Source organism: Polyodon spathula, chromosome 5 (genome assembly GCF_017654505.1).
Source record: "Polyodon spathula isolate WHYD16114869_AA chromosome 5, ASM1765450v1, whole genome shotgun sequence".
Lineage (NCBI taxonomy): Eukaryota > Metazoa > Chordata > Actinopteri > Acipenseriformes > Polyodontidae > Polyodon > Polyodon spathula.
Window position 1 is genome coordinate 27,265,584 of NC_054538.1, and position 27,147 is coordinate 27,292,730.

At 36.0% G+C, this 27,147-nt stretch overlaps 2 protein-coding genes across 2 annotated transcripts; both read left to right on the forward strand.

The window, feature by feature from the left end:
• The first annotated feature begins 56 nt into the window (after positions 1 to 56).
• Positions 57 to 3,343, forward strand: morn2 (MORN repeat containing 2). Its single transcript, XM_041250181.1, has 6 exons — positions 57 to 191; positions 727 to 762; positions 1,003 to 1,053; positions 1,145 to 1,251; positions 1,704 to 1,840; positions 2,427 to 3,343. Exons 1-6 carry the CDS (start codon positions 185 to 187, stop codon positions 2,527 to 2,529), a joined length of 441 nt encoding a protein of 146 aa, XP_041106115.1. The 5' UTR covers positions 57 to 184; the 3' UTR covers positions 2,530 to 3,343.
• Positions 3,344 to 5,393: 2,050 nt separating this feature from the next.
• arhgef33 (Rho guanine nucleotide exchange factor (GEF) 33) lies at positions 5,394 to 23,727 on the forward strand. The gene is made up of 15 exons (XM_041249313.1): positions 5,394 to 5,513; positions 6,383 to 6,426; positions 11,238 to 11,402; positions 11,486 to 11,607; positions 11,730 to 11,848; positions 12,058 to 12,270; positions 13,437 to 13,563; positions 14,552 to 14,684; positions 17,450 to 17,557; positions 18,007 to 18,099; positions 19,100 to 19,248; positions 20,008 to 20,109; positions 20,470 to 21,271; positions 21,598 to 21,743; positions 23,402 to 23,727. Exons 1-15 carry the CDS (start codon positions 5,504 to 5,506, stop codon positions 23,535 to 23,537), a joined length of 2,469 nt encoding a protein of 822 aa, XP_041105247.1. The 5' UTR covers positions 5,394 to 5,503; the 3' UTR covers positions 23,538 to 23,727.
• Positions 23,728 to 27,147: the final 3,420 nt, after the last annotated feature.

The window sequence follows — 27,147 nt, forward strand, 5'->3', positions numbered from 1 at the left end:
ATCGCGTAACCATGGTGATTTCAACGCGCCTTCACAGAAACATCTCAGTTAAAAAAAAAAAAAAAGCATGTCAAAGCATGTTCAGAGAAAAGATTAAGCATAAGGAGATTGTTATTTATTGCAACAAATTAAATCATAGCTGGTTAGAAGTGTTTAAAAGCTTTCACTATCAAAGGAAGGGGAAATGTCTGGTAAGTTAAAAATTGGCATTATATATAACTGAACTGCAGCAATGTTATATTTATACCACCTACCACTGTCGTTGAAAGTTCTTGTCAGCAATCGCATTGTCGCCAGGTTGTTCTGTCCTACAACATTAAAATATATTAAAAACCTTCAGACTTTTCCATGAGTGTTTTGGGTATAACATTCTAGCTGTGTTACGAACCTATTCTCAAATATGCAAAACAATAAAGATAACATATCGAGTTGTTTAATATTAATTACTGATTGAATAACAAATAATGTAATTTAATTTGAAGTTATAAAAACTCATTAATAATGCTGCATTTTAGCCTGAATGTCCTTCGATTATTCTTTGCTCAAACAAACAGCTTTGTATAGAAATCTATGGATCTCATGCACACTCAGAATGTATGGTACACAAAGAGAAAGGCCTGGGAAAAAATTAGCTTTATGGAGATGGGGAAAATATAACAAATCCTGGTGATGATAACTGTTATTTGTGTGTGTGTTTTTTTAATTTATTTTTTAATTTTTTTACAGTGAAACCAAGCAAAGAGAAAACTAATGAACAGAAAGGTAAACTGGTAAAAAAAAAAAAAAAGGCCAATTTGAAAGCTTTTTTCTGATGTGCAAAATCGAGACAACTTTTTTTCTGAGTTACAGAACAAGCAACAAACAAGTAGCAGCACTTTTGTGTTGATTCGATTTAGAAACATTTGTGCACCTATGGCACTGGAGCAAGAACATTTGGAAATATGCCTGTATATTTTAACACTGTTGAAACGTAAATTGCAATTTGTTCTTATTTTTGAGCAGGGCCTGCAGTTTTAAATATATCATACATATTTCCTAACGGGGACAGATACGGTGAGTACAAAATTGCACATTTTTTATGCGATAAGAAACTCAACTATAAGGGCTGCTATTGATGCGTATTACTGAATATTGTTTGTTTCAGATGGTGAGTGCCAGAAATCTTCAAATGGTGTCATAATGAGAAGTGGTTCAGGCATACATACAACTCCAAATGGAATAATTTACAAAGGACAATGGTATAATGATAAGGTAATCAGGAAGATACGTGTTGGAATTTACTATGCCATACTTTACCTGCTCAAAACTAAAATTTGAAACATCTGCCATACAAGTGTCAGTATGGTGTAGGGACACCATGGGCAGGCTATTAATTTATTGCAAATTCCATATCAGTCAATATACATTAAGGTCTGCCATTAATTGTGTGTGTGTGTGTGTGTGTATATATATATATATATATATATATATATATATATATATATATATATATACACACACACACACACACATATATATATTATATATATATATATATATATATATATATATATATATATATATATATATATAACATATACATTATATATATATATATATATATATATATATATATATATATATATATATATATATATATATATATATTAAGTGAATATAAAAAGCTTTTTTTGTATGTACTGTTTATCTAATGTAATGTTTAGATGAATGGGAGTGGAAGACTGGAACATCCCTCTGGGGCTGTTTATGAAGGGGAGTTCAAAGACAACATGTTCCATGGAAGAGGGATGTACATTTTTCAGAATGGAACAAAATATGTTGGAGAGTTTAATGAGAACAAGTAAGTACAAAAGCAGATATGAACATGCTGATAACATAAACCACAAAGCAACCAAAACGTGTTGAGTATGAAGAGCAATAGTGAAGAATCCAAATAAGCAAGGATGCCTGACAGAGGGAATTACCATAGGTTGCAAAGCTTTTTTTTTTAGCAGTAATCAGCAAAGCCTTATGATTTCCCCAACAATTCTACAATTTAGATATGTAATGTGCATTTATTTATTTTTTACAAGGAGAAAATAGTTTTTAAAAATAAGTCTTTTTCTCCTTGCCGTGCGTAGAGTAGGTATATTGCCTCCATCTTCTGGTGATCTGATTTTAGGCAGATTGTCAGGGATTACAGATTTTTTTCCAAGCCATTACTTAATATATATATATATATATATATATATATATATATATATATGTGTCAGGCCGTCGGTGTGAATACCTGGTAACCGCCAACTATGTTTATACTTAAAACAACTTTGTCTGTTGTACCAAATAAATAAATAAATAAATAAAAAATCTTTAGATATTACCTTGGATTAATGAAAATGGTTCAGTGCAGGAAATAACTATTTAAATTAACATTATCTTGATTTCAGGTTAGAAGGTGAAGGGGAATTTACAGACATAAGAGGACTTCAGTGGACAGGTAACTTCCATTATAAAGCAGCACCTGGCCTGAAGCTAAAACTGGACATATGATTGAACTGCACTTTGATAAATAAATTGTTTTTGTCACAATTCAATATTTAAACCATTTGAACAAAAGTAACTGTTCCAAAACAATGTCCCTCAATACAAAAAGAAGACAGATAGCAGAAATGTGTTTTTTTTTTTTTTTTTTTTTTTTCATTTTTGTCGTTTGGTTTCTTATAGCTAAATATTCTAGCTAACCTAAAACTACATTTTTGGAAATTCTTGATGATTTAGTCATTATAGTATCTTACAGAGAAATTATTTTAATATTATACAGAATATTGTATAAGAAAACTAGCAAAAGGTTTACTAGCCTGCCATGTTAAGTGGTGTAATCTTGTCTATGTGTTCTCTTTAATGTTCTTATTTTATACTGTGTAACACAGATTGAAAGGCTGCCTGTAAACTTAAATACACAAATGTATCTTGAGCTTGGTGGATACACATCTTAACTACTCTGTTTACCTGAACTGTTTATATATGTGTTTTCATTGACAAATACCTTTAAATGTTTCAATACCATGCATCATTGTAGACTAGCCTAGAACATGGACATTTAAAAGGGGACAAAGACTAGACACATATAAATACAAAACTTTCTGACATGAAATATCAATAAATTATTGCCTTTGCTAAACACCCTTTGAATAAAACAGTAGTTTTGTTCAAATTTTTTTTTTTGTGAGCACATATCAAGAACTATCCACAAACTGGTAATTCTCACTGGCAATTGGATTGTTATGTTTTACGCCTTTTTTTGGAAAAACGATGTGATAATTTTGAGAACAGTTTGTTTGCTAATAAATTAATGATAAACTGAGGAGTCTTTGATTATTTTACCAACTCACACAGTGACCCCCCTTTGTTAGCCAGAGACAGTTTAGCACCTTATAATAATCTCTTTTCACCAAACTTTGTTTATTCTCCTACATCACCACACTCATTTTGTTTTATTGTTTTTTAAGTGCAATATGAACGCAATCAAACATGTTTAGGTAAAAAAAAAAAAAAAAACTATTATCTAGTGCCATAATAGGTTAAATAAAGCTTGCAAGCCTTACTTTCTGTTACTGTTACGTTCATCACGTCAGCAGTGCCTTCATTTGGTTGGTTAGTGACAGGAAAGAAGACGTGAAAGGGTGGAGACCATTTGACAATGGGTGAAATGACCAAGGAAGTGCAAGACTCCTGATAGTAAGGCATGCAAACAATGTTTGTTAACCTAGTATGGTGCCAGATAGTATTTCTTTTAAACATATGTTTATTTAAAAACAGCATTGAAAATGGCAGTGCACTAAATGTAATATTTGTGCATTTATTGCATTAGCTATATCCCCTTTAAGGAATGTGTCTTTCAAGGTATCTAATCACTTCTGTAAAATAAAATTGGGACCAGTGATAACGCTTTAGAAATATGGTTTAACACTCCTTTAATGTGAATTAGAGTTATAATGGCTTTTTAAGCTTTGGTCATTTTCTTTTACAGACTTTCTCTGCTCTAAGTTTGTGGAGAAGAGGGAAGTTACTCCCCATTTCCTAGATCCAGGATAGTAAGCTTAAAATACACAGAAAATACATTCAATAACTTCAGCAGCTTAGATTGGGCATACAGTGAAAAGGCACTTTTACTACACATAATAAAATGAAAATGTATTACAGTCTGACAAGAACAGCATAAAGTGGAAAGGATGATTCCTTCAAGTTGCCAGGGTTGCACGAGGAACAGGCATGTTTACCAAAAGGCTCTGATTTCTGGGAATTAAATAACCTTCCGTTTAAAACAAACGTCTTCTTCAGATTTTAAATAGATACACACAGACAACACTTTTTTTTTTAAAATTCAGTCTTGATTCTTCATTTCTGCTGAATGTTGGGCACAAGGCTCAAACTTGTGACACTGATAATAAGACACCAATTATGTAACTGGCCTGTATTTTTGGTTGGTCTAATCAGGAGAAAAACAGGCTTACAGAGATTATTCATTATGGCAGGAGACCTGGTTTAAAGACTAATAGCCTGGTCAACATATGGGCACAACTTTCCACTTTGGGCTGGCGAAGCTGCAGGGGTGGTGTACCTGTTTGCAGAAATGCCATAACATTAAACCCCTTTGTTAACCTTTGCAGTTTATTAAATTGACATGGTGGTTTTTTTTATTATTATTTTAAAAAGAGTTAAAATTGATCACATAGAGACGCTCGGGGTATAACACCATCACAGTGTCTGGGCTACAATTGATAGCAATAATACAGCTTTCCTGAATCCCACTCTGATTGTCCGAAGGATCGTTTTGTCATCTACTTGTCATCTACCAAAAACCCATGGAGGACCCTTGAACTTACAATGCTGGAAAAAAAATTCTGGGGATACCAAGAGATATTTAAATTAAACACACAGGACCCAATTTAATCAGACTTGTTTTTATTTTAAAAATGTCACAGCAGAATAAACTCTTAATTTCCTTAAGTGTCCCAGAAACATCAAATTGAACAATTGCTTACAACTATTAATGGAAACAAAACAACAATAAAGGGGAGAGTGAAATGGACAAGGATTGGAAATGTATTTTAAAAACTTAATCATATAACACCTACAGGCTAAGTTAAATATTGTATTACAAAACATTTCTGTTATCCAAGCTTTTATGACTGTGTAGGGTTTTATCTCAAGTTAACAGAAGGTGGATAAATGAAGACATAACGTACAGTCCGTGAGCTGAGGACTGAACTCAGTGAAAGGTGTTTATGAAAAGACTGAAGAAAGTACTCTAGCCAGAGGGAGACCTATTCGTTCAAGCATTATCTTTTTTTACATCTCCCTTCGGTTTGTTATTTACAGTAAAACAACAGCTCTTTTTGTGTGATGCATCATCACTCTCACATGGGATGTTAGCAAGACCAAGCTGAGGGCTTCAAGTTGTAAAGTGAAGAGGACAGTAACTTTGCCAAACACAGGGCTGTGGAGGCTGAAGAAGAGAGCCATGGCAAAAGGTAAAATGCATTTCATTTATTTATAGTATGTACACCCTAAAATGCAGGTTGATACCATTTTCACTTGAGAAAGGTGTCTCTGTAATGGTTGTAATTTGTTTCTCTGTAGTTGAGTCAAGCCAAGCTTAACCATGATGCTTTATTGAGCTATATTTGGTGTTGTGGGAAATTTGTCTTGTTAAAGTATTTAGCATTGGACAGTTCATATAAGGGTTTACAGGCATGTATAAACTGCTATGTTACATATGCACTCCTTGGATTAATTGTTGATGTTCTTCACCATAATAGCAGCCAGGCATTTCTTTATATGAAGTATATATTAACAGTACAAATAATAAACTATATTCGTAATAAACCTTTAGTTAATTCATCCCCAGTGGTCAGTCTATTTAAAGGGTGACATTGCTCAATGGAAAATATTTAAACTTTAGAAAAAAATCCAGCTAATAACTTGGCGAAGGCCTTAGCTGAAAGGGATACAATTCTGACATACTTGCTGTAATTCCTAAATTAATAAATTATTGATTTGTAAGAATTAATTACAATAAATGCATTTACTATGATGCATACCTTATGATATTCTCAAGTGAATTTATCTGCTAACACTGTTGTCAGTATGACTTTGAGGTTTTCAAATTCATATTTATATTATTTATATCAAATGCTTTATAAAATAAATGGCTAGTTTCTAGCATTCTCCACTTTTTTGTATGAGGCTAGAAGTAATTCAAATAGTTAAAAGGCTCCACCACCTGAGACACTAGTCTGGCACTCTTTCTAGGGAGAAACCTTGATTTATAATGGTGTCCTGTTTACTTTTCTTTCAAAGCATGACCAATGTCTAATTACTTCTTGTTTTCATTTCCCAGTAAATGAAGACGGAACTGGGGAGGTGAATTCACAGATTGCTCAGGTAATGTATGCATTTTACTTACCGAATTATTTGAACACTAATATAAACAAACACATTTCAAACTGTATTATTTTTATGTGTGGAGAAGGTTGTGAAACAAAGGTTTCTGACGTGTTAATGTGCATGCCATCTGTTTGTGGTGTCTGGTGGCAGATTTTTGTGCAATACATTTCCAGTTAATATACTGACCCCTGCTGGCAGGGCCAAATTAAGTTTGATGGGGGGCCAAGGGCTGTTACCTTTTTGGAGGCTGCTCTTTGCATAGTCAGTCCCTTCCCTTTACTGTTTTACTACCACTAGATTCGATTGACATTAATGTCAAATTATTCTGCCTTAGCTGATCCATATTTGACCTGAGTCAATGTTTGATTAGCGCCAGTTTTGAAAATGAATGTTCTCCTCCAGTGTGTGAGTTACTGTACTGATAGTGTCAAAAAAATTTGGAAATGCAAACTGCAGACTCCTTTGTAGTAAAGGGCGAAGCAAGTTATTTTGGAGATTTGTTGTCATCATCTTTTACGAACCCTCTAAATTATAAAGTTTGCACTTGCCAGTAAAAGGCACATTGTAATCCATCAGTGTCGATGGTTTCCTCCTGTTGATTTTTCTCCAATGTATTTTTCGAACACTGTACCTCCTCGTACATTTGTTGATATTTTATTAAAATAGCTTATCAGCTTTGGTGTTTTGTTTAAACATATCTTCCTCTCAAAGACAGTCTTCTTCTCAGAGTCTTCTTTCTACTTTTTAGTGCCACTCTCATACTTTCTAGGTGCCCCTGTAAAACACATTCAAACTGGTTCTAATTAAACTGCATCACATTAGCACCACCGCGCCACAACTGATAAAAACTGGCACAAGAGCCATGACTTGATAGCAGGTCAAGTCATATGATCAGGAAGTCACTGCTCCAACGGAATACGGCTGTTCTGATCCACGTGCTCACACGCTACTTATTTATTTTATATATTTAATCTAAAATATATATATATATATATATATATATATATATATATATATATATATATATATATATATATATATATATATATATTTTTTTTTTTTCTGGGGGCCGTTTAAAATCCGAATCCCCTGACCCTGCATTAATCTGGCCTGCTGGGGAGTAAAGGTAAAGAGATGAACTCTAGAACTGCTGGTTAAAGATATCATCCTGTTGTACAGTGGTTAAGGAATTCACCTTATTCAAATAAGAGTAATTGAATTAAAGAACTAAAAAAGGCACTGAACAGATCTAAACAGTTTAGATGATCGACTTCCCCTTCTTTAAACTTACTTAGACATGGTGGTTTTCATAACCTTGGCAGACAAAGGCCTCTGTTGAGTAGACCCTATACTGTTAGTTGAGCACATATGGCCTTAGCCTCGCTACACCCTGGCTTCTTTGTTTATTATTTGATCAGATGTGAGAACACTGATTACTATCACACAACACAAACATGACAGCATGTGATCATTCATTCTAGCTCTTGTATAACCAACATGTTTCCACACCTAGAAAGCTGAAAACTAATTAAATTTTCCCCACTAGTAGTATTTTAGTAGTTTAGCAGTTTATCACTGCACATAATAGTACAGTGAACTTCACCTTACTGTATGAGGACAATTTCATATTAACCCTTTCATGCATTAAATGTTGAAAATAGCTGAAAAACCTCCACACATATCCTCATACCAAGTCATCATGCTTTTGCATCTTCCATGTCACCCCATATATAAAGACTATTTTTATTTAAATTTTAAGCCATCCTCATGGATTAAGGTCTAATGTAAAATTACCAATTATTGTTGTGCATATTTTTCTTTAGTGACTTCAACTTTATATCACCTACATTTTCATAATATTTTATTTTTTACCTCTGTAACTGTAATTTTGTATAGAGACTCACCATTTACTAAGTCATAGTTGCCTTCAGAAACGGGTGCTCAGATGTTTCAGTTACTCATGCGTCTTATTCAGGTAGAAAATTAAATGTTTTGAAAATGTACTTGGCATGAAGATACCCTTTAAAGTGGACACATGCACAGATTTATCTGCTGAACAACCACACTAGCAGACATATATTTCTTATGACCCCTTGTGTATCATGTGATGTTGAAATATACTGTGTACTGTGCTGTACTTGAATACAACCTCTGTATAGAGGTGCTGCATAAACAGATTGCTTGGTGTTTTTTGTGCTACAGTTTTAACTACGCAGTATACCAGCTGTATTTCTAATTGAAAGCAGTGAACTTTTTTTTTCTTGAAATTTGTTCTTGTTGACAACTGTTTAATATGGACAAAAGGCCTGGTCCTAAGGTGTCCACATTAGAGGAATTCACTGTATTAAACTATATACCTGACTAATTGATATTGAATTGAGGTTGCCTTTATGCGCTTTGTGGAAACTGATTTATTATTGGTAAAATAATAATGTTATTCAGTCAAGTAGACAAACATTAGACTTTGTGATCAGCCTATACCCAGCTGGGATGAGCCACAAGTGGATTTTATTGTAGAATTTTGCTGCACTGGAAAACCTCACCAACCCCCTTCCCCCTGGGTCGCATCAAACACCCTGTCCGTCTTTATCTTCGGATTTGCCTTAGAAACGATGAGATGAGACGATTAAATTTGGGGGAATTCCCTGGCACTCCCAATAGCATAATAGAATGAAAGGGGTTAAACTGTAATAGAACAAGAGACCTGGCTCAGCTGTTTGAATGGTAAATCCGTTTAAAGTTGGGAGCCACATAATGCTTTTCACATGACTCCTTCTTACTGAGAAGCGCCTTTGACATTCAGGCTGCATTCTAAGTGTGGTGGTTTTCCACATTAACTTATTTGCTAATCATCCCATACAATTAAATTGAATAACGGCAATGGCAACAACATTGCTTTTGTGTAAAACTAAATGCTGCCCCTTCTTTTAAATGATCTGTACCTTAAGAATCCTTTATAAACTATACATCATTTTCCTGTTTCTCATGCTTTTCCCACACTACACATTTATTGATCTTTAGCATGGTTGACCATTCCCCTAACTATTTTTTACTACACTGTTATGTTTTTAATAGACAGTAAACAGGTTTAAGGTATTTTGTTTTTAAATTTCAATGTAAACCCATGGTTGATAAAGTTGTTTATTAGTTTACAGATTCTAATAATATTATCCAGAGTGGTCAACTGGGATGCAGACATGTTTACAATAAAATCTTGGCTTTCTGATTTTACAAATACCTGTTTCAAACAGCACCCCTGCTAACCAGCCATGTTATGTGCAATGTTCCTCTGCTCTACTGCTGTCACAGATAAAATTACAGTGCCCTGTTTTAGGAATGTATACATACTGTATGTCATTGTAACAGGGGTGTTCTGTTACTGTGTGGCTGAGAGACGAGAGAGACACAGAGGGTTTTGATGTTGAAACGCCACTCAGGTGTCCAGTTTTACGTGTCGTGCACCGTCAACGTCAACAGTGCACCGGCGGTGATCCCATGGACGTTACCATAGAGATTATACCTTATATATTATGATATATATATATATATATATATATATATATATATATATATATATATATATATATATATATTAGGGATGGGACTCAGATTTTCCTAAATTGATCCAGTTTCAATACGCAGTGATCAGTGGTAGCTGAGCCTAGTTCCACAAAGAGTAGTGAGGGTTCTTCTCCTTCAGCTTGTAAACACACAGCTTGGTACAACACAGAGCAAAGGACTGGCCTTCCAGAGGTGACCAGGGTTAACTGATTATCAATTCTTCAATTGACACCCGGTCACCCGCTACATATTCCTTTCAATTAGACCAATTAAACTTTTTTTTTTTTTTTTACAAACCCCACCAATGTTATTTATAATCAAACAAAAAACATATTTTACAGGGCCAGGCCTCAGCCTTGCTGTAGTCATAGTAACAGTTTTGCAACCATAATAATAATAATAATAATTTGATTATCTGGATAAAAGAATGAAAGGTGGATTGAATGTGTATTATGTGACCAGAGAGAGGTATATGTGTGGGGAGCTGCCTTTATTTTTGTCGGAAAGCACATGGTAAGTGTTTACAAGATGGGGGGAACTCATAGTTCATAAAGGGAAATCTTTTGTACATTTTTCTTTATCATATGTTTATTTATTTGTCCTTCATGTCAGTGTACTGGGTTTCTCTCTGTATTCTTACTTCAGCCCTCATTGATGAACATGTGTTGTCAATGCTGCTGAAGATTTACTGGAGTGGTTAATGTGGTTATAGATAATTGATTCCATAAATGTTTTTTTCTCATAAACTTCCATTCACTATTGAAGTGCATGAGAGGTAATATTTACTATGTAAACCTCATGTGTGCCATATATTAAAACTAACATGTTTTTATTTTATTTTAAAAACAAAACCTGGCACCATACTAGGTTTAAGATGAAGCAGCTTTATATTAAATTATATGATTATAATATATAATATTTATTTCTGATAAGTTGTTGTTAAGGTGCTTTGACTATGAGCACCTACACCAGCTAATACACTGCAGTGTATTGTTAGGAAGACAAAAGCAAGCTTGATTCAAAGTGGCAGATCACTAGATCGCACAGGCTGCTCTACATATACCATAATAAAACTCCTCTCCAGAACAACAGCAGTGGATTTACTCTGTGATGATAGTTTAAGGTTCAATAACATGACTGCAACTTGACTCAGAGGTCAGTAATAACACGGTAACAACTGCAAGATTGTCCTATGAGCCATTTCAGCATACCAGAAGCCTAGCCCCGTCTCTCTCTGTGACTGACAGTTGCAGGCACTGGCTGCTGAGCTGAAGTCTGAGTTCCTTGAGGCCATGCAGGAGCTGTCTAATATCCAGCAAGGGGATCACAGCCTGGAGGAGAATATCAAGTGCTATGAGAACGAAATGGATGAAAAACTGATGGGGATTAAGAATTCATTAAGCACTTTTAAGGTACGTTCTCGGGCCTGTGCTTGGGTAGATGCTGGTAGGTGGATGGGTGGAGTACGTGATTTGTATCTTTCATTTTTGTAAAGGAGGAGCTCAGCAGTGCCTTGTCACAGATTAACAAAATCAGCCAAAGGCAGAGAGAGATGCAGAAGAACTTTGAACTCTTCCAGATGAAGATGAAAAGAGAAATCCTTTCATCTTTACATAGGTAATCACATCTGAAACACCATGTAATCCTTTACAGGGCCAGGAATTTGATCATTTATTTTTTGAATGATTCATTCAATCAATGGAATCATTTGTTAATTTATTTTCTAATGGATTCTTCAGAGAATGCCAGAAAGAGGATGGTGTAACAGAAGGCAGTCTGTGTTTATCAAGCCAGACGGAACTCAATGTAATGCAGCACTACTTCACAAGTCTACCCAACAATTCTGCTGTTCAAAAAGGTAACTTCCACATTACACAATTTCATTTTCGATAGTCTTTAACCAGGGTCTTGTGATGGTGGGGTCCCTGGTGCCATTTCTCCAATACGCTGTATAAGAGCAAATTATATTTGAACAGTTTAAAAAAACCAAAAAAAAACCTGGATATAACCTATGTGAACTGCTTCGAGTTGCTCAGGGTAATTTGATTTTTTTTATTGCAATGAAAGAAACAGGCATGAACGAGGGTTATCATCAAGCATTACATTCACATGAGTATCATCAAAGTGGCCACTCTAAGTCACCAGTGTGGATAGAACGCAAGGAAACTAAAGGCTATGCTGATGGACCACTCTTCACGGACAATGGGGATACCTTCAAAGAGCCTGCTAGAATCCAACTCGGCTCTCTGGAGGGTGGCCAACAAGATAACTCATTGTCAAGTAAGTACTGTATCAAGAATGTGCTTGTCTAGCTCAAAGTGGCTAAATATATTTCGAGACTTGGAATGATTAAAGAAAAAAAAAAAAATTTGCCCTGAATATCAAAAGCCTGAAACTCCAGTCTGTCTGTTTCAAACCTACTCTAATCCCGAACTTTGTTTCCATCATAAAATTAAAACTCTTTTCTGCTGTGGAATGAGTGCTATTCACGTAAGTGGTGGAATAACTATTCCGTATTTAAATGAGAAACCTATATGTTAATAATGCAAATTATAGTTCTTACGTCAATTCAGGATTTCAGTCTATCGACAGGTGGGATTGAAAGGTAGTGAAGACAGAAAAACAAAATAGACGTGTTTCAGGAGATACAGAGAAAGAAGAGAAGATACATTTCATAGACAATGTGGGGAAGCTATAAAAGAGGCCAACAAGATGCTTGGATATATAGTGAAAAGTGTTGCATTTAAATCAAGGGAAGTAATGTTAAAACTCTACAATGCATAAGTAAGACCTCATCTAAAATATTGTGTTCAGTTCTGGTCATCTCACTACAAAAAGGATATTGCTGCTCAAGAAGGAGTTCAAAGAAGAGTGACCAGAATTATTACAGGTTTAAAAGTTATGTCATATGTAGACAGGCTCAAAGAATTGAATCTATTCAGTCTTGAATAAAGAAAACTATGTGTCGATCTGATTCAAACATTCAAAATCCTAAAAGGTTTTGACAATGTCGACCCAAGGGACTTTTTCAACCTGAAAAAAGAAACAAGGACCAAGAACTTGGGTGTCCTTTTAGCAACTGCCACTTATTGTACCTACTGTATGTACTGTATACTTACGGGCTGATTTGATCAACCTGTAAGCTAGAGCTGTATTTTTAGAGCATTTTACAATACCTAGGAAATGACCTGGATTGCATCAGTCACTTATGGTTAATGCATTTCGGGGCGATTCTCCAGTGCTATCAAATGTTTTTAATAAAATCCAGCTGGTGCGTCTTCTGGTGGGGTAAATGTTATTCAAATTAACCCCAGTATGCTGGGAGTCTGTTATAATACAGGTAAAACTCAATGCCCTCCAAAATATTTGCAATCAATTTATACAATGGTGCCCTGTTTCTCAATAGAATGACCTGTTTAACTTTACCACCTTTTTTTGTTTTAAAGACAAGAGACAGAATGCTGCTTTGGAGCTGCTGGAATCTGAGAGAGTGTATGTGTCCTACCTGTCATTATTGCTAAAGGCCAATATTCATTTTAATGGATCAGAAGCAATACGTGCCAAAGATAAAAGGTGAGTGGATGCTTATTGCAAATCAACAGGAACACCCCCTGCCTATAGCTTCATGTTGAAGTTTGGCTTTATAATTTAAGGGGTTATTGTCACATGTGCAGTTTTGAAAGAAAGAAACCCATTTTATGCCACACTAGGTTAAAGAAAGGTCTCAGTTACAGGCAGTCTTGCTCAAATGAAATTGTCTCCACCCCTTGATGACCTAGCTAATGAAAGAGTAACAGATTACCTTACTGTGAGGCATGCAGAGAGCTCTCTAACATTGTATGGCAGCAGATGTGATTTAATTTTTTTAGGAAAATACATGTTTGCTTAAAAATAAGCTCCTTTCTGAGCTGTGGAATTATTTCATTATCTCCATTAGATACCCCCCTTTATTGTTTAATTAACTGTTCAACATTACAGAAAGGTTCAGTATGTAAGGGTGATAAAAGGCTATGTGCATGACAAAGGTGCATACATACTGTAATTTATATGCTAAGTAGCAAGTACGGGAAGTTGATATGAAATTAAAGGGTCGTGTGCTAGTTAACCCTAATTTTTGTATATATCTCGTATTCTGATTTTGTGGGCATGTTTATGGAAATATTTATAATTGTTCTGCTTGCCTATTGAGGAGCCAAAATAGTTCAGCAAACTATTGATTAGTGTTTAGTGACTGTTTCTTTTGTTCAGCCCAAGAAAGCAATAATGTGTCTGAATAAGCTTCTGCACAACTTGTGACCAAGTGAAATGTGTGCACATCTACTAAAAGCATATGATCTGACCATGTGCATGATGATAATAGGAGATCAGATTAACAATTTTCTGTGGAACATGTCAATTGAACTTGCTCATTATATTTCTGATATGTGTAACACAGTTAGGCATGATTTATATAGCTTTAGTAGGAATATGATTGTATCTAGCTTTTTTTTTTTTTTTACCCTCAGGAGACAAGTTATGATTAAAAAGATTGATTATATGTATTATTCTTTTTTTAAATTAGACCCTTCCCCAGTTCTCTGAGATTCCTTATACAACAACATCTGAATTTGCTTCACATTCTGCAAGACCGAGTCTTGAAATGCCAGTGGCAAGGCATCATGGGGGATATATTTATGAAGTTAACAAGCAAGGAGGTATGGCCATAATTTACAATTGGTCTGTGCTTTTACACAGTTATCTCAATACTTACTTACCAGACATTTTGTTTGTTTGTTTTATTTGACACATCTACATTGTCTGGCCAATCAGACACTTGAATACAGTAGGTAGCCTACTTTACTTTACTACTTTAAAAAAATTGTCAATTTAGTTCCACACCTCTGACACTTTACTGTGTAAGCTGACTTGTTGTGAAACAGTTATATTTTTTAGGTTTTAGTTTCACTCCTGGATATTATACAGTACGTGATTTAACAGGTCATTCTAGTTTAAAAAAAAGGTAAAAACAGAGATGTCACCTGTGCTATACCTTAAGACATACTGTAAGCATTACAATCCTTTGCTTAAGTGAAAAGTTAAAAACTGGCATTTTTTATGAGCAGTATAAGCTATGTTCAGGTTTACTGTAAAGGTTCTCCTTCAATAAACTCATTAGTAGGGTCCCTGAGTGGTAAAGTGTCCTTGTAAAGTCAGTTTCTCTTATTGTACTGTTACAGCTATGACCAAAAGTTTTGCATGATCTAGAATTGAGACACATGCATATACTGATGCACAAAAGAAACACAACACCCGGGTCTAATGAATTTAATCAAATATTTTAAACATAGATATCAAACAAAATCACAACAAATGTGAACAACAATACAGATCAAAGAATTATGATATTTCAGTATAAAATGTGACACACTGTCAAAATGAAAACATTGCAAAGTTAGCATCGGGTATGACCTCCCTGAGCATTAACACAAATCTGGCAGCGTTGATGCATAGACTCCTGTGGATGGATGATTTGTTCCTACAGATGTTCTATTGGACTCAGGTAAGGAGAAAAAGCTGACCACGGCAATACCTTGACATTGTTTTCTTGAAGTCATGCAATTGTAATCCTAGCACTGTGTGGTCTTGCATTGTCCTGCTGGAAAATTTACACTTCCGGATTGGTTTGCAGGAAAAACTGTTGCTTCAAGGACTTCGTCAATGTATCACTGAGCAGTAAGGTTGCCCTCAATCTACACCAAAGGCGTTCTTGTGTTAAAGGAGATTCCTCCCCACATCATCACACTTCCACCACCCCACCGATTGGCTTGAACAATGCAACAGTCAGCACCATGCTCACCACGACATCTCCACACACGTTGTCTTCCGTCAGGTCTGCCAAGGGCAAAGCATCACTCATCGGTGAATAAAACACTCCACCACTCTCTCTGCCTCCACCGCAGATGTTCTCTGGCCCATGAAAAATGGCAATTTCGTCTCTCAGCTGTTAGCATGTTACCCCTGAATGGCCTTAGCATGCAAATCATTTTCATGCAGACAGTGAGCTACAGTCACTCTGCTGATGTGCAGGTTATTTCTTCCTGGAATTTTTCGTGCTGTAGTCACTGCAGCCTGAAAACAATTACGCAGACAGATCAATCGGATGTGATGGTCCTGGGCACGTGTGGTGACTCTCTGCCTTGGAGGACATGGCTTGTCCCTCATAGAGTCAGTTTTCTGGTTTCTTTGTACTAGTCTGCTGATTGTTGAAGCAGAACATCTCATTCTCCGGACAACTTCTCTTACAGACAGGCCGCCTTCAATGATGCCGATAGCAACCAGGCAATCTTCATTACTCAAGCAGGGCATGGTTGTATCTTTCGATGTTCTTGCATTAATTAAAATCATGTCTTTTCGAATGGCTGTTAATACAGATTCTTAATCAGCTCATTTTGGCAATTTTAACTCAACTCAAATACCAAACACTGAGCTCCTGCCGGTTTTATGAAATCACATGACTTGAGCTCAGTATTTTGTTATCCCAAGGAATAATACTACTCAAACAAATCAACAAACCTATCTGCTCAGTATTTAAAATGTAAACTTAGATTGTTGCGTTTTCATTGTGCAGCAGTATATGTGTATATATTGTGACAAAGTGTTTAGGGGTTATTAGAACTTGTACACAAAACAGTGCGGGTTCTCAGTAAATCAGGGTTAAACAGCCAGCAGGGAAATCCAAACAGTCCAGGCCATACACGCTAAGTCAAATAAGTGAAACTCAAACAAGCACAAGCACAAAATAACCAAGACTACCAACCTTCACTCCTCACTTCCTCTCCACTTCTGGTTGTGGCCTGACCCCTTTTATATGGGTCAGCCCCTCCTTGCAACCCTGCCAGTGCTGTTGGGGATTGTAGTTTTTCCAGATGGCCATTTTGAGACTGTTAGTTACCTACCTGACTTAATTTACTCCATTTACTAGCTCTGCCCTCACATACCTGCCGTTTGCCACTATATATTGAACATCATTTTGATATTTTATTTAACATAATGTAATCAAAGAAACTACAAAATAACATTGTGAAAGTCTACCGGAAGCCAGTAGTACAATAGTACAGTATTTCATGCTAGATTTTGAAATGCCACATTTTTCAATTTGTCAGTTTTTAAAGTAGAGTATATGGAAAACTACAACGCAGTATGGAATTTAGTGAGAAGGTTGCATTCGACTCTATGAAACAAAATTAGTTATTTCTATAGGGTAATGCAGAACTATCTAGAGTGCCTGTAACAAAGTGACCGCAGTAGAATTACTGACGTCATGACGAGCAATGCAATAAGAAGATATTAAGAGCGCAGTTTAGAAGTGAATAATATCAGAACTGTTCTGTGTGGAAAGGAAGCACACATGAAATTGCTCAAATCGGGAGGGTTGCTGCCTACTGCATTATAATTTTCTTTTTACTAATTTCCTTTGCAGAGTGAATTCCTTGATTACTATAATGCATATCTGAACGAGTTGCCTGAATGTCTTTCTGTTGTGAACATGTACTGCTCCAGCTCCTGCAAAACCACAAGCCTTTTTGAGGTATGGTAATTCCACTGAGACATTGTGAATGTTAAACTCAGTACTACAGTATATACTAGGTGTTTCCAACCCAGAGAATCACAGAAGCTAACGGAACACATTTCACTGAAAATCGCTTGCCCTCTCCCCTAGAACATGTTAATGGTTGGCTGTCATTATTCCACAATAACACAATAATTGTCCATGTGAGTCCGTCAACTAAATGTTGAAAAGTAGAAAGACAGAAAGAAACTAAACTGTCCCTTCATGGCACTGGTTTACAATGTATAAAAAACAAAATAATGAATCGCCTCAGTATTTCTGGACTTTACCAGAGAATTAAAGCTCCCAAAACCATCAGGCAGGAAAGCCACTCAGGTGACATCACTCCCTGAATTCTCTCTTCATGCCATTGAAATAGTTTTTCTAGATGGGTGCAGCTAACAGAAGCATTTTATGTTCTGTTACAGGGAGAGGTCTCAAGGGAGGAGCATCAACCTTCCCTACACTCCCTGCTCCTTCAGCCAGTGCAGCGTATCCCAGAATACCTTTCACTATTACAGGTAAGGATTCCAGGAGCCGGTTTTTCAAAATTTTCAATCTGGATCAAAATGATCTGGATTTTGTAATCCTATGTTTTGTGATCGAGATTACTTTTATCTGGATCTAAGAGTAACTGTAAAAAAAAAAAATTAATCTGACAGTAACGACCTAATGTAAATAGGTATCCTGTTTGACAATTATCTAGATTTTTTGGAAGTCTAGGCTAGGTTTTTTTTTTTTTTTTTTTTTTTTTTTTTGAAGAGGGCATTTTATACGATACAACAATTTAACAAAATAAATAAGATCACAGTAATACACAAATAATTTATTTATTTTGTTTTATATTACTTTTTAAATTTATTTTTTTAACAAAAATCACACAAATGACTTCTAATGTTAATGCACATATAACACATCAATGGGGTACTTAAGAGATGACTCACTTGTCTGAATTATCTATGTGTGGAACCGCCACAGGGATGCAAAATATCTGTTGCCTGCATTGTTTTGCACAATATCGCTATCAGTCGCAACCTACCTGCCATTGTAGGTGAGGATTTGAGTGCCGATCTGGCGGAGCCTCTAGGGTTCCACGGTGCGTCTTTAGCTGTACCACAAGAGGATCTCGTCTTGCTGGAATAGTAGTAAGGGCTGCCATTGTAAATAACTACTTCTAGATAGATCTTCCATTAAGTACTTGACCATTTATTAACATATGTAATATGAAATAAATATGTAATTTCCCCATGTCTTTTTCTACATAGCACACAAACCCACAAAATAAATACATTGTTGAACATCATGTATATAAAAAAAAAAAAATGAAATGCTTTTTATTAAAGCTATACCACTAAATACGTGTTTTTCTTTAAATGTTATATTCTAACACTCTATTTGGACGTATAGTGTGTGTTTTTGCTATGACAACTGAAGATGCTTTAATAGAAGCAAGCTTCCCAGATACTGCCATAATGTACAGCAATCTGTATAAATCATTGTGATCTTGTGTTCCTGTTGCAGAACTTGTTGAGACACACTGATCCAGAGCACCCTGATTACTACTTGTTACTGATCTGTATCCAGCAGCTCCAATCCTTCGTGTCCCAGAGCAGTCAGCTGCTTCAGTATAATGAAGCCTTGTTGACTCAGGACAGGAAAGACTTAAAGAGGTGATACTTTGTATTTTATTGACTGAATGTTTACAAAGATTTTCTTAAATAGATTGTGGAAAAATAATCCTTAGATGAGCCATTCCAGTTAACTTGCCCACCTGTAACTTCCACACCACACAGATGACACATCACATGGTTTGGCTCCATATATACACTGCTGTGCAAAAGTCTTAGACATGTTGCATTTTTCTACTCTGATGCATTATGAGCATCAACAATTTACTCAAAGCCTCCACTAGTGTTTTCTACTATTATAACAACCTTGACTTGCATAAAGAAGGAAAAACATTGAGTGAAATAGCTTGCATCACTTCGATTTTCAAGGTGTGGTATTTGAAACATAATCAACAAGTACAGAGAAACATCATCTGTAATTGACAAACCCAGAACTGGAAGACCCAAAAAGCTATCTAACAAGGATGAGCAATACTTGAAGAGAATATCCTTAAGGAACAGAAAGAAGACAAGCGTTGAATTGACAACAGAATTGGCAGATGGCACAGCTGTCTTTGTCCATCAAATCAACAGTGTGATGGTCACTCTTGAAATCAGGACTTAAATTATGTGTTGCAGTAAGAATACCTCTGTTAAGAAAGGGGAACAAGACTAAAAGGCTAAAACATGCACAAGAACACAGAATAGAATGATGGTCAAAGGTGCTTTGGACTGTACCTGGAATGGAAAACGTTTTAAAAAAAGCACTGTATCTAATAATCTCTAGCATGTTGTGTTTTTTTTTTTTTTTTTTTTGGTTAGGTCTTCATTAAAACAGCTTTGCAAGTCTACTGACTGCTCCAGGGACTGGGGAGTTCAGTCTGAAGAGATAGGACCCACATTCACTCCTAGCTCTGCAGTAATGTAAGTGGTCTGTTGATTGTTACGAACCAAAACATTTGTGTGAAATCAAATCCTGAAAGTGACTCGAGTTACTGTCAGCATATAAAATATGGATTTTCTGTATTTTTTCATAATGAAAATTGTTTAAAAAAAATACGAGCCTCTTTTTATTGAGACACTGTCAGTTACAGTGAAGACTCTGTATAATGTATTCTATATTGTATTCTTCTCTTGCCCTTTATACAAATCAAATTATACAAATTGAGAACTAAACTGGAAGAAAGTGCCTTGAGAAACTGAGAGACCCCGGAGAGACCTGTTTGTTTCAATCCATCACAGTACATTGAATCTACCTGCATTTGTTTTTTTTTCATCTAACAGACCAAGGATAACCCAGGTAAAGAGAAGCAAGCAAAAGTTATTGGAACAAATCCAATGCACAAGACCACATGACTGGCTGTCAGACAGCAGGAAGTACGACAAAGGAGAGAGTCTCAACCAAGAGGCACTTTACAGCCCTGACATTGAACAGAGATTGAGATTGCTCACTCTGCAGGTTATCTCCGAGACTGAGCTAGAGAGTGGTTCCCTGGAGCACCTGCCCTGCAAGAAATCCCCCTGCAGCCCCCTTGGTGCCCTCCAGGCCAGCAGCAAGAGTATTTCCGACTACGACAGCTTCTTGCTCCAGGAGGAACCGCTGGGCCTGGAGAGCCTGTGTGAAGAAGACGGGGATTCTCTCCAGAATGCGTCTCTCTTTGATAACTGCTCCACTGCCTCCTCGGACTCCAGCCTGGACATCGCCTTCATCAGCACCAAGAACTACACCAGCGGGTCCTGCGTGCTGGGCTGTCAGCTGTCAGGGAGGACCCTTTTCTCTCCAGAGGACCCAGGCCTCTACAGGCACATGGATGTCCAGGCTGTTCAGAGGAAAAGCAAGTCACTGAACAGCCTCCAGCTAGACAGCACCTGCACCGCATCTGATGCTGACAACTTCAAGACCGCACCTGGTAACAGCCCACAGAGTAACAACAGTGGAGGCAGCCAGCACATCAAGCTGGAGACGCCTGCCCCCAAGGGGCCTGCTGCACGAAAACCCCAGAGAAGCCTCAACCCCCCTCAGAAACGGGAGACCAAAAACCGAGCAGCTGCAGAAGAAGAATCGTCAAGGGGGGAATCAGACAAGGTAAATAGTTCTCGCTCCCAAAATGTTGGTTATTATTTTTTGTTATAGGCTTATAGATTTACTTGACTTATTTTTACCCCGGAATTTTGATTGAGCAATTTGGAGTCATGGATTAGTATAGATTTTAACATTAATGCAGTGCCAAGTTTAAGGTGTACCTATGTGTTTAATGGACTAGTGCCATAGAACAGGGAAATACTGCATGTCAAAGTTTTTTTTTTTTTTTTTTAATCCATTTTTCTGTATGACTTGAGACATTCATTTTTGTAGTAGGCAAGGTTAATACATTTTGTATGCAAGTAAAGAGAAATCAAACCTCTTGACAGGAGACTTGTGCCTTGACCATGCACGAAGAGGTAGAATTGAAAAGCAGCACACAGGATAACGACCAGGCTGGGTTCAGTGAACGAAACAGGAAGCAAGAGCAGAAAGGGGGATTTAGAAGCTCCTTCCGAAAATTGTTCAAGAAAAAGTAAGTACAGTAAAACCACGACCTCATTCTACATTTTACAAACCCTGCTTAACAGGCCCCTGGTAATCACCCTGGTGTGTGTGTGTGTGAGACACATTAACCACCTTCAGGGAATGTCATGTGACCAAATTCATCCCAATCAGTTTCGATACCAGAGGTTTCACTCTGTGTCCCCCAATGGCTGATGCCTGAGTGCAATTCAGTATCAATTTGTCTGAAAAGGACATTGGTATAGGGATGGGACGGTATAAAATTTGCACGATATCATAACTGTTAAAAAAAGTATCGTGGTATACGGTATGATAACCATTAAAAATATCACAGTATACAGTACATCATGCAAGTTATAAAATAAAGGCTTAAATGAAGAAAGACTAATGTAAATCACTTAAATTACTGTCATTTACAAAAATAAACCCAACAACACACTTCCTTTCATGGAATGATTTAAACATTTGGTATTTAGTATTTTACTATGCCAAATAACTTGGTACGTTTCTTTTTTATAAAGACAATCAGAATTAATTTTAAAAAATAAAGTTGTACACACTCAATGTTATACTACAACAATATTAAGATCTATTATTTGCTCAAAATTATGTTTTAATGTATAACATTAAATACATAACTTTGTTTCGCTGATGGTAAATAGAATTGGGAAATGATCGGTCTTTTGCTTAAAACACAAACATGTACCACAGGTTATTATTTAAGAGCAGAGATGAGTTGTTTATTTTTTTCAACCAGTAAATAAAATATGTATAGCAAAAAAAAAAAAAAAAAAATGTTACTGCGGGAGGCTGGCTGCGGCTGTGCACCAAAGGGACGATGCAAAGATCACGAGTGACCTGCTAATCGTAATGCAGATAACCACTAAAACTACTGCTGCCACCGTGTTAGCGGAGACAAACGACAAAATAATTTATCATTATACAATGAAGTCATGAACAGCCTTGTCAACACGATATTAAATAAATAAATACATTATTTAAACAATGTACTACATCAGTGATAAGTGATGTATCATTTTACAATAAAGTTAATCAATTACATTAAACTGACTGTTGATAATTCAGACAAATGTAAACATAGCATGTTGAAAATGTGTTCTGTGCTGCAAGGTTTGGAGAAGGCGTTTCTCTAAAAGCTGCGTGTGACGTCAGAAAGACAGCAGCCAAGAGCAGCCGGCGCAGCAAGCTCTGGGTAACAGAACGCAGCAATTTAAACGTCTATTCTGTGTCATCCCTACATTGGTATAAAGGACAGTCAGAAATAAAAAATTACTATGGAAGTTGTTTCAATTTTAATGGAATACCGTTGGGTTTCTGTGTAAATTTTCTTGGTCTATTGCCACATTCATATTTTTTCCATGTGTATCAAATCCTGCGTATGCCCACTTGTCATTTTTCCTAATTTGCATGCATTTTTTAATGATCACCATCTTTAAACAACTTCAGTCTTCTGCCTGTTGATTAGCGTTGTGATGTGATGAAAATTAAAAGCAAAAGAAGGAAAAATGATCTTAATTAGTAAACTTGCACAAGTGGTCCTACCTTAGAGTCAATACATACACAGCACTACCTGAGGAATATGAAATAACTAAAACAAAACAAAAAAATAACAGATCTCTTGATAAATTCTTCCATTAACTGTTTTAGGTCAAGCAATTCAGAAGGCAAAGAAAAGGGCAATGACAAACCAACAGTGGAGCCAGCAGCCATTTCTGATCAAGAATTAACAAAGACTCCTCGATCTGTTCGTAGTGGAGATCTAGATAGTGGAACTGCAGTCTGAAGAAAGCTCACCCAAGTTACACTCATGCCTTTACTTAATATTAGCATTACCTCTGCATTGCTATAGAAAATGATAAGAAATGTAACCAGACAAAAAGGAAACACCATAATTTGTCTGCTCATTAAAAACACAGCATCAATATTCTGCATTTTTAATGTACTTGCTTCTACCAAAGACTTAATTTCTTAATAAACCTATTAAAAACCTTAAATGGGATGCATCAAAAGAGTCATATTGTGAAGCTCAAGAGCTATCTGTTGTACAGCCCAGAGTCGTCACTTTTGAGACTCGTGAACATTAGTAATTAGATATCACAGAACCTTACCAACTGTCTTACCCATTGTGACTGCCACTGCCACAGAGAGATCCATCTTTATAGAACACGTGTCAGGGATGCCATTTACATCATAGATGAATCGGCCACATGAAACTCAGCTGATTGTATAATTAGAAACATGTTTTTGTCAGTCTAACCACCATATTACAAACACACTGGTCTGTACTCCAGTCGGTCTAAAAGGCTTTTTATTTTCCCATCTCTTGTTAGCACTAGCAAAATTATCACTGGTCCCTTTTCCTTGTGTTGAAGATCTTTTGGATGATTGCTAGTTTTTATTAACTATGCAGGTATGTCAAAGGGAGAGCTATAGAATTAAAAGCTGCTGCATCCCAGTACCTACAGTAATGGCCACCTGTGCTGCAACTCACTACTGGTCTAATAGCATTGATCTATATGACCTACAGTATGGCATTGGAAGTGATTAGGTATTAGGAAGAAGGGGTTTCATACGTGGTTTTGACCTCACGATGCAATGCACAGTATTTTTTTTTTAAAGATGATTTCATGGTTTGGGGAAACCTGTAACGATAAAACACTATTTAAGTAAGGCAATATATATATATATATATATATATATATATATATATATATATATATATATATATATATATATATATATATATATAATATATATAATTTTAATAGCGTGCACTTGGATCTTGGATATTTAGTCATGAGGAAACACCTGCTTTCATTTTTGAAAACATATATTAATGCCAAAAACATGAGTCAGTAATGTTTCCTTTTTTTTTTTTTAATGCAAAATGAATACTGTTACTAACATAGAATACAAATAATCTACAGACATAGTTAGGTACACAGGTCAAGGTTAGATGTGCCAGTAGAACACTACCACTTTGTTCATACATTTGGGTCAGATTCACATAGCTTTTACAGTTAATCATAGTAGCAAATAATCATGCCAATAAAACAAAGGCCAGTACATATATACACCAATACATTTAAACTCAAGTTATGTACATTTTTTTTTTTTTTTCTCCATTTAATTTCATGTATTGTTTTTAAACTGACAAGGTTTGTTCACTAGTACGTTTTAAACCCTTACCTATTGCCGGATCCTTTCTTAAAACAAGACCCGGCACCTGAAGTTAAACGCAGCCCCCCCCCCGTGGAAAACCACAAAAAAAAAAAAAAAAAAAAAAAGTGGATGTACTAAAAAGGCACATTTTGGTAGCTAATAAAACGGGCATGCATCTGACACAGGGTAACATGATCAATCATTCAGACACCTTGTAGGTGACAGCATTGAAACCACAGGCCATTGTGTACCTGTTGTATATCACGGTTTGCTGCAGTTAGCTATTTAAAGCACTGTTTATGTTAAAGGCAACGGGGAAATCAACGTACAGTTGACATTAAAATGCACTTTATGGTAATGAACTAAGATATAACTGAAGCTACAGTAGATACTGTAACGCAGATTTTTTTCCTTTATTTTCAAGTGCTCTTTAGGAAATACGACCAACACTAAAAGCCTATAAAACACATTTCAATCACTTACATGCTTTCCCACAGCTGTACTTTGACCACTTAACAGTAATTGAAATTTATTAAAAGAATACATTTATGGTTAAAATAACTTTGGAATCTGTACATACAACTTATATCTTTGTACCCGTGGTAAGCGCAAACAGTTAAGGAATGCAAACCCAAGTGTTTAACCATTGCCATTGCACACACAATAATTAAATACTAAAACATTTAGCAACACTGCAGCATCAACAGGTGGTTGTACTGCATTAGCAGACATGTCTTCTTCAGTATTAGACATTACTATTCAAAGCAGTCTGTGAAGCAAAGGAAGGATCACTTTTTTTTTTTTTTTTTTTTTTTTTTGAAAATAGATGGAACAGGAAACCTCATTTTGGACAGACTGAACCCTGTTTTTCAATTATATTTCATCTTCAGACAAACCCTATTCATAATGTTGCCATGGAAACACATTTCCTTTGGTGAGGGAGTTTATCACGATGCACTACACACTTGTCATGTGCCCTGTCTTTCTCTATCTACAGACATGTAATCTTGACTTCTCTGTTCCCTACCCAAGTGTATTAAATTTAGTTAGAGACCTTTCAATGTTTCCAACAAAGAATGTAAATGACACAATGTCAACATGTTTGTCAGGCTTAACTTAGGCCACATTTTAACCCATTACTGCCCTGGGTATGTTCTCATACCTATTTAATGCCTATTTTCTCAATGACAAATACATCAGACACTGGGTAGCAAAGGGTTACTGGCATAAAGGAAAAAAAAAACACTTACGCATTGTTTCTCAATGTGGCCAAATTTTCTTTAGTATTACTACATATATAATGATTGCGTGTCAAAGTTATGAATGTGTAGTGCCACTGAAAAGTTGCCTGACCCAGTGATGCATTTCAATGATATTTTTTTTTTTGTCTGTATGGAATTTAAGCATGATCTATATACATTGTATTCACATGCCACAGACATAAGACAGGGGAGAAGGAAAAAAAAAAAAAAAAAAAAAAACAACATGTTCAATTCAAGCCCAAATTACATGGAACCGAATTCAGATTTACACAATGGTTCACACCCCAAAAAACCCAACAAAAAAACCCAACCTGTGACTGCATTAAAAAACAGCTATGATCCATAAACACTGTTTTGCGTTTCATATATTATATAAACACAGAAAACAGTAATACAGATTTTTAGTGTTTAGCATATTAATGTTACAGATTTTAACCACGGTTTCTTCTGGACAGCAATACAGTACTAATGAAGGAAAAGCACTGACATTGTTTGTAAAGTAAGAATTGACATACAGTCTGTTTTCAAACACCAACCCCCAACATCACACTGGATAGAACATTATATATCTTTTACTATACAGTAAACTTACAGTTACAAATATTTCAGAAAATTCTACATTTGCTGCTGTTGTTGTGCTATGAAGTCCAACATCGTGTTGCTGCTGGGGAAAATCATTTATTGTAGAACAATGAAGCCTGATAGATAGACACCAGATGCTGGTCGATTTTAGAAATACCAATGTTTTATTATGAAGCCAAGGATGGAAGTCCTTGATAACAAATGATCCTATATTGAGATGGTCATGCAACAACCCCAACCTATAACTGAAATTAAAATAAGACTCCTACTGCACAGCAGTTTCATCCATTCCAGGTTTTAATGCAAGCTTGATTAGCCACAGAGCATAGGTAACAAGCTCTGGTGTGTCATATTAAACACATTGTAAAGCTAGGATAGGACCAAACT

Coding starts and splice junctions, on each gene's coding strand:
- arhgef33 (XM_041249313.1), top strand. Junction 11,403..11,485: donor ATTCATTAAGCACTTTTAAG/GTACGTTCTCGG, acceptor ATTTTTGTAAAG/GAGGAGCTCAGCAGTGCCTT. Junction 21,272..21,597: donor CAAGGGGGGAATCAGACAAG/GTAAATAGTTCT, acceptor ACCTCTTGACAG/GAGACTTGTGCCTTGACCAT.
- morn2 (XM_041250181.1), top strand. Junction 1,054..1,144: donor TCCTAACGGGGACAGATACG/GTGAGTACAAAA, acceptor TGTTTGTTTCAG/ATGGTGAGTGCCAGAAATCT. Junction 1,252..1,703: donor GACAATGGTATAATGATAAG/GTAATCAGGAAG, acceptor TGTAATGTTTAG/ATGAATGGGAGTGGAAGACT.